Raw genomic sequence first — 8,858 nt, forward strand, 5'->3', positions numbered from 1 at the left:
GGAGTTCCTTTGTGCTGCTCTTCAGGCGCTCTCCTGCTGACCTGTGCTCCTTCTCCAGGCTCTGGGCATCTCTTGCTGGCCCTGGCGTCAAACTGGTAGGAGTGGGATGGACTGAGGTCCCCTCCCCTGGCATCTCTAGTTTAAAGCCCTCTTCACCCGCTTGGCAAGCCTGTGACTGAAGATGCTCTTCCCCTTCTCTCACAGATGGACCCCAACACATCTGTTTGCCCTTTTCCTTTTTTAACCACTAACACACTTACTTAGTTGCATCTACAGATGCATATCGCAACAGTTGTCCTTATGCAGAGATTACAGCTGCATGAGCACGTGGATTTGCATCCACATGTAAGTGTACGTAGAAAGACTGAAATGATCCAAATAGGTCGGAAAAAGTCAAAGTAAGATAATTAATGATTAAACCTTTCAAAAGGACTGAACACATTCTTTTCAAGAATTAACAGGCTTCGAAGTACAACGAGCACATTCTTAAAGGTTTAAAATTCTTTCAAGAAGCAACCCCTCCCTTTTTTGTTTTGAAAAGGCTAACTCAAGTCTGAGAGATAAAGTGAGAAAGCACTTTTCCAATTATACACGGTTCATCTTCTATCAAGAATTATGAGCTATTCACTGGTACTAAACAGTACATAGGAACTAACCAAAATTAATTATTTGGCTATATCATATTTTACCACAGATTATCCAAACAGTGTCAGTGACAATCTGATGCTCGTCAATGAACTAGTGACATGAAACAAATTACTTTCTCAGAGTACAAAAATCCCGGCAGCAAGAACAAGGCAAGCACGAAGATAACCATTTCTTTCTCTTTCTTGTCTAAATTCCTTCTTATTTTTTCATTTTACTCCAAGTTGGCTTTTTTCCAGATAGGTTGGTTCATGGTCAGACCACTATGGGATCACTGGATTATTTCACAGTAAGAAAAAGAGATAAGAGCATCTTTAGCTACTGCTGTGGAAAAAAAAAAAACCACAACTCCCCCTCCCATCCCCAGCCTTTGAACTGTAAGACATTATCTCTTTTGGGAAAGTTATGAATTCATTCCATACTATAAACTAACCTAAGATTTATGGACATACTCATCATTTGGTAAAATTCTATCAACAGAAGGCTGAGACACTGACTGAATTTTAGTTTTTAGAGGATCACTCCAACTGAATATTTAATGTAAATACTGACAAACAGAACTGTTAGCAAAAAGACACTGGAGACAGTATTTAAAGGAAATGATAAGTGTTTGGAGTGGTAGTAGTAGTTATTACTTTTGAGTAATTTACTGTTAATGGTTGCACTTAAATTGCTACATGAAAAGAATAGCACGTGGAATCACACACACTGAATGGTTTTCTCCTCCCATTTTTCAAACCCACACTCTCTCAAAAAATCTGGGCCTGCTATTTCAAGAAATGCATTCACTTTGAGATCCAGAGAGCCCTTGGTTGACTACTGCTTTCAACGAAAAACTAGTAATTCCAGCGCTACTTTTGGATTTTAAGCTGACTAGAGACATAACTACCATAATCCTTAACTAGTTTTGAATTCTAAAAACAAAATATAGACCATATCCACTGCAGAATATCTTGTTATGCAGATGATAAAGGGTGGGGGCGTGGAGGAGGAGAGATGATATTTGTGAGCTAAACCAAATCATTTATTTAGGCAGGAGTAAAAATTCCAAGCCAATTGACCCATTATTAAAAACAAAAACTTGGTAGAAGCAAAGAAAACATCATAAATGTGATTTCCACACAATAACAGCTCAATAACTTGCAAGAAGAGAGCTCAACTCATAAAGCCTGTAAATGAAATTTGAAATTGCTAGCAATATTCAAAGACTTACGATTCTTCAAGTCCTAATCCTGCATTCGTTAGTTATTTTTCTAGTTAGCACTTTCCACCATTTTAGGAACAAATCCCAATAAATGTTGCAGATTACATTACTTATACAATTACATTATTTAACGAAATAGTCTAGCATTAGGCTTCATGCTAGTTCTAAGAATGAATTAATATTTTCCCTGGACACTCATCAGAACCTTCATTAGCTACCTTCCATGTTACCCTAATTAAAGGGGAGCCTTTCTAAGGCTCAGAAAAACCTTACAAATAGATAGCATACATAATAATACAAATATCAAAGATGTGGGAAAAAAACAGTGAGAAAAGAAGTAACATAAGTATACAGTCTAAGAGAACAAACATTTAATCTGAAGAAAAACTGTCATATACAGAGTACTTAATCAGGAAATAAGAATATTTAATATATAAATAATAGTTATTTTGTTTTTAAGAAAAATATTTTTATATAATTAAATATCCTAATAGTTTAAGAATAATGATAACCAGAGTTTTTAAAATTAAATCTATTCAGGGCAGAAGACAGCTTTAGAAAACTAAAGCCAGCAAACTGCAGCAAACTGAACTTCACACGTCCTTGTAGTTGTGACCCATATCAGGGTATTTATCATAAATTACTTCTATGAATTCCTGGAAAATGTATGTTTTGCATAAACAGTTTGGTGTATTCTGTTTCAGAGCAATATAAACAGTCCTTCCAACTTCCAAAAACGTGAAGTCATCAACCTGATTTAAAAGACATCTCCATAATTTCTAAGTCCCAGAGAATGGTCTGAGGCTAAAAGATAATCTAGGCATTGTCCCTGCCAAAAATATCCTGTCTCAATTTTCAGTAAAGACTATGATGCTGAGTAAGGGCATAAAAATATAAGTGTTAATGAAAATGAGATACAGAAATGGACATTATAAAACCTGAGGAATAAAACTTGAATCAAAAAAACCCTAGATTCACATCTGTTACACGATTCTAAGGAAACCAGCACATATATCTGGAAGTCAAAGAATTTTTATGAGTTTATCAAGGTAAAGGAAACACAGCTGAAGTGAAGAACAGTACCATTACTTAAAAAACAAAGGTTGTGATAAGTGCTGGTCTGTCAGTTTGCCCTTAACAATTTGATGAGGCTAACAAATAGATTTTGGGAGGAAAATGGTAAATGAGCAAATGGAAAGATATAACATATGAGTTATCAAAACACTGGTTCTCACAGATTCTTTGAAAATTAATTTTCTAGATAAAGGAAATGCAATTTATCTATACCACAGAAAAGCCTCTTGCATGTGCCTCAATATACTAGTTTAGATGAAATAAAAGCAGAGTACCCGAACAGTAAACCTGAACTTTAGGTTGGATGAGGACTTGCCCAAAAAGGAGATAACAGCTTGTAATGAAAGGAAAAGTGTCTGGCTGGAAGCGTCACCGGTCCTGGTATTTAAGGCTAAGTGTTAGGACTGATCCTATCTACAGGTTAGTTAATGATTTTGGTACAAAAGACTGGCATGTACTAATACATTTGGGGATATCACTACTAGAAAGCACATCAAAACACAATACAAAGTAAAAACAGATGATGTTGAAGATGAAAATAATCTGAATGGGAGTAACACAAAGAATTAATTCCACAATTTATTCTGACAGTGATTTCCTGGTACTTTGGTGAAAAAATACTACAACTTCCAAAATTAAGAGAGTGGTTAAATTAGAGGAATTAACGTGTTTTAATGTAGGAGAGAGGGGGAGAAGATTAAAAACCTACAAAGAAAAAAGGACAGAGGAAGGATTTTATAAAAAGGCACAAATAAAGCTTACTTATCCTTTATGGCAAAAAGGGTGTATTTAAAGCACCTATTTTCTGCTTGGTCTAGGTTTAAGGCTGCTTCAAAGAACTATTTTCTGCCTAACAGATTTTCCAGAACAGAATAAAATACAGTTTAGTCTTTTTGAATACAAACAACTTTGAAAACAGCTCATTTGTCAGTGAGAAAAACTGGAGAAGATGCAGCTGGGCTGAGGATTATCTGAAAAAGTAGGAGTAACCTTTGCAACAGAAGCTAGAGGAATGAGAAAAACCTACTACTACTACTACTATTAAACCACACACATCATCAAAATTGTTACTATTTCCTAATCCTCTAAAATATATTCTTTCCTTTAGTTGAAATAAAATTTTAAAAAGCTATAAACAAACTGTAAACTGATTCTGTTTAATTGAACACATATTAAAATGTAATGGCTAAGTACAGAGCCTCACTGACAAGCCCATTCCATTTCAGTGGAGTTAAACCTTTTTCTTACAGCTGAAGATCTTGCTTTAGTAGTAGTAGTGTGACAACAATTTAGAAACATTGCTTGTAGGCAGCTTTCTATTAAGGAAGTTTCATGCTAGCTTATCACAGAGATACGCAAAACGTAAACAACGCCGTTTACTCCGTTACTTCTTTCCATTTCAATCATATGTGCTGGATACTTCAAAAGGTTTCAGATTTCTTCTTTATTATTTTATGGTGTTTATTTACATTTTGTTATTGTGTAAAATAAAACACAGTAAAATTAAAGGAGCCCAATTCTATGATCAGAATTTCCTTAACTTTTATACAATTAGGAGAAACATATTTTCACAGGACTTCCACAAACTATCATCCTTGCATAAATCTTTACCTTAGACACTAGCCTCTGATTAACACCAAATATTTTTTGAAAATTAGAAGATTCTACATACAGTGAATTTCCCTTATCTACCATGGTAGTATATCTTCAAAGAAGTCCACCAGATTATTTAAACATGAACTCTCATGCCTTAATCATTCCAGATATTTGCAGGCAAATATACATTTATGAGTCTTCTCATTTCATCCAGATTTTCGATTTTCCTAAAAATCTAGTAGTTTCTTAACACCCTTTTGATGCAATGGGGTCATGTGATGAAAAGGGGGGAAAAAAAGAGTTACAGAATAAAATAAAAGAAAAAAATTCATTTTGAAGACTGTAATAAAACTATTACTGAGCTGTGCCAGACATTCAACAATTTGTTCTCTATTAGTTCAAAATCTGTATTAACAGATCAGCTAGAATATTCTTCAGGCCACCCCTATGGCTCGCGTTTGTAACATTCTCTGTGTGCATTCTTCAAAAAGCCTAGCAATGAAAACTGCAATTACAGTATGAATCCAGTTTTTAAATAAAACGCCATTGAAGTCCAATTTAAGTAAGCACTATGCTGTTTAGGTTCTTTGGTCATGAACCAAGAGAGCTGAAAATGAAGTTCAACGACCAAGCTGGGAGTTCCGTGATTTTTCTTGTTTAGATGAGTTGCTGACTGGCTCTGAGGAGATGCTGCACTGGCTCTGCACCCTGGGATTATTTTTTTGTTGAGTTTCCCCCCCACCACCACTCTTTTTAACTATAACTGAAGATTTAAAAATACAACAAAACTGGGATGACTGTCTGTACACAAAGTACTTGTACTTATATTTTATCCCAGAGTTTCATAAGCTGACAGAAAGGAAAACGTATTTGAATATGGCTATGTTTTAGGAGAAAATCATTAAACGTGGGTCATTTACCCTCTCATACCTGTTTAAACAGTTGAAGATTGACAGCAGTTTCCAGGAACTGCTTAGTAGTACTGGAACGATGCTTCACAAAACTATTCTCACAGAAAGTTATAGGCTCTCCCTAAAAAATTTAAACAGAAGAAGTTAGATGGTAACCAGAGTATACAAATATGCTGATTTATTTAAAATTCTCCATTACAAATTTATTTATTTATTAATATTCAATACATACAAATATTCCTTTTCAAGCAATCTTGATAAACATGCATCCAGTTAAACAGACATAGACAACAACAAAAAAAGCCCAAAACCTTCATACAATATTTAAATAGTTCTCAAAATACATATTGCAATTGAACCTCTGGTTTATGAAGTCAGCCTACAAAACACACCTTGCAAGGAAAAAATAAGTGGTTTACAGTTGGTTCATGTTACCTTTATAGCACTCTTCATTAAAAATTTCAACGAAGTGGTTCACGTTTTGAGGAAGAGCAGGTCCATTGCTTCAAATAATTTAACATGCATTACTGTTCAGGATTACTTTTATTCCCTGGCATGCTAAACCAGCAATACTAGTAAAGCAAAACTCTAATTCAGCCCAAAAACATGTATCTGACCAAATTATTTTTATATTTATTCTACCAAAACATGAGAAGATTGATAAATATACTACTGATTTAACAGGAAATTATTGAACTACACATCTTTTTTATTATTACACAAAACAAAAGCTACAAACTTTTTGGACCATTGTTACGGAGAAAGTCTGAACAGATGAGATTAACGTTTAATACAATAAAATGTATTTCCCCAACATGGGAAAAGCGCATAGCCTATAATTACCAAAAAGCCTGCACCAAAACACTTTGATGATGAAAGAAGATAAACAAGTATTCATTGAAAACAAAGTGTTTGTTGAAAAACTTATTACTGAAAACAGCACACATTTAAAAATAAAAAATGCCAATAAGATTATTTATAAACAATCAAATTGACTCCTATGTTACTCCCTAATTTCATTTAAAATTTGCTCTCTTCAGTGTGCACAGACCACTGGACATTTCTGATGAGCATTCTCTCCAATTCTGTTATTCTTGTCAATACTTTTTGATAAATACTTGAAGCCGTTTGACTTAACTGGATAGGTACATTACAAAGTTTGTGTAGTGATCAAGGTACATGAACTGATTTCATCACAAAGCCAAAAGGCCTCTCACCCAAGTTTACAAAACCAAAATAATTACCAGGTTAGAAATTATTACCAAAGGTCTCAAAGACAGAACATTTGGAATCCAACAAAATGCCACACCTAAACCTACCATAGAATATTTTCCTACCCAAAAGCTGCATATACAGTGCAGTCCCACAACAGAATAAAAGACACCTCAGCCATTCAAAAGAAAAAAGATCAAAGACCATATTGGATCTTCACAATGGCTCCAACTGTTAGCCACTTTAAAGACAAATTTATTCATGCCAATGATCACCACAGCTTTCTGCTCCTAACCCTGTTTAACTTTAACCACACAGGCCACTTCACGCATTTTCCTACCATTCCGGCTGACTGTGCCGTTATGTGCTTCCAGAATATCACAAACTGTTTTCTGCATATAACCAAGGTGAGTTTGGTGGAGTAGCTCTAAATCATTTTCAACTGCTCTTTCCACCCTGCACTTCATTTTTAAATGGTTCAAGTATGATCCAAGGAAATGTTGCAGTAAAAACACTGTGGTATCATTTTAAAATCCTATTTTTACACTATCAAAAGCTTCCCTCTTTTTAAGTCTCTCTTTTAAGAGGTCCAATCCTACTGAGCAAAGTACTTAAGTTCATCTTTAACTTGTTTTTAAGTTTTACATCCTTACTTCTTTATGGAACCTCTGATTTTAGAAAAGAAATCTCACTGCAAGAGCTAGAGGCTATACATTTACCTAACATAACTCTTCCCCTTTCACAGGGTAGCTGGAATGCTGTGATATGCAAACCCATCGCAGCACACTTACCGACCCACTTTGCATTAGCTATGCTTGAGCTCCTAGAGGCTCTTGTCTTAAGAAGAAGACGCCAAGCTACTTAGCAAATTTGAAGTGCATCAAAACAAATAAAATAGTCTCCAGTGAGATATGGTGGTACAAGACATAGCGCTCCTGAGGGCAGACTCTCTTCTCAGTTCAAGGCAGCAAATTATAACAACTCCTTGTTTATATATAGTTGTTGTTGTTGTTGTTACACAAATAAATGATTTCTGGAAATACAGAGCCTTTGTGGGAGTGCAGAACTGACTAGATGATGGCTCATGATATACTATGAAACATTAAATTTAGTACTAAAGAGACAAAATAGTATTTTCAAAATATACTATTTAGAAAAATAAAAACTAAGCTATGCCTCCACTGCCGCTTTCCCAATTGTCTTGGGAAAGATGAAAGAGAAAAAGGAGAGGTTATCTCCCAGCAGAAGAGAAAACAGGCATGCTTGCTCTCCCTTTCACGTCAGCCTGGGAAGAGAGAGCAGTCAGATAGTTTTACTTGATGGCACTTCTCCTGCACAAGCCATCTAACAGAACGCCAGGAAATGGTAGTTCAACACACATTTTTAGTGCATGGCTGTAATATTTTCCCAAATACTTTCCTTTAATCGCTGGATGCTTCAGATACTTACTAAGCACTCATGCATTGGTGCATCTGTTCCCTTATCAGTATGATTCAGACACAGAATAACCAAAGGTAGTCCTTAGCTGAAAATTTATTTAGATCTATAAAGAGTTCACATCCAAAAGTCACCTATGTTATTTCAACCTACTGATAGCAAGGTTGCTTTAAAAACTTGAGTAGGTTTAAAGCTCCTACCTGTTCAGCACATGCAAATGAGAAAATCTGTTGAAACCTGTAGAAATTCCACACTGAAGTTTTCTCAGGGTACCTGCTGTAACTTTACTGAAATTGCATTAAATAATACAATTAACTCTTAGCTTTTTTATTTGTTCAAGGCTCTGAACAACAAAATTGTTTTCCAAATAAAACTTTTACAAATCTTCAAGATTATTACTGTAAACACGAAGTCTTTTGAAGTGCTATTTAAAAAATAAATTATTGACTCAATATAAACAAAAGTAGCTCTAGAAGTTTTCATACATAAAGCTTGTAACATTCTCCTTTCTGCAAATACAACCGGGTACCTTTAGAAACTGAATTTTGGAGGAATGCTCCACTGATATTTAACTACTAGACCATCAAATGGCCCCTGTCGTATTGATCTACAATGTACTTTCAAAGCAAGTTCGATCAAAACCCAGTGGGGACTCTATACTGAAAAGTAGACAGCTAATACTCAGACCAAACAATCTATGCCCAAACAAGATATCTGTCCTTTTAACAACAGTTGCTATAGAATTTTCTTCCCCTTTCATAGCTTGCCACACACAGCAG

The 8,858-nt window shown here is 35.0% G+C and overlaps 1 protein-coding gene across 1 annotated transcript in view; it reads right to left on the minus strand.

Moving 5' to 3' along the window:
- The window catches only part of DENND1B (DENN/MADD domain containing 1B), a 173,265-nt gene that overhangs the window by 31,085 nt on the left and 133,322 nt on the right, over nt 1–8,858 (minus strand). Inside the window, exon 14 of the mRNA XM_009326173.1 lies at nt 5,450–5,551. Within this exon, the coding sequence (XP_009324448.1) occupies nt 5,450–5,551 (102 nt within the window). The remainder of the gene's footprint in view (nt 1–5,449; nt 5,552–8,858) is intronic.

This window comes from Pygoscelis adeliae, unplaced genomic scaffold, assembly GCF_000699105.1.
Source record: "Pygoscelis adeliae isolate BGI_AS28 unplaced genomic scaffold, ASM69910v1 Scaffold256, whole genome shotgun sequence".
NCBI classification, from domain to species: Eukaryota; Metazoa; Chordata; class Aves; order Sphenisciformes; family Spheniscidae; genus Pygoscelis; species Pygoscelis adeliae.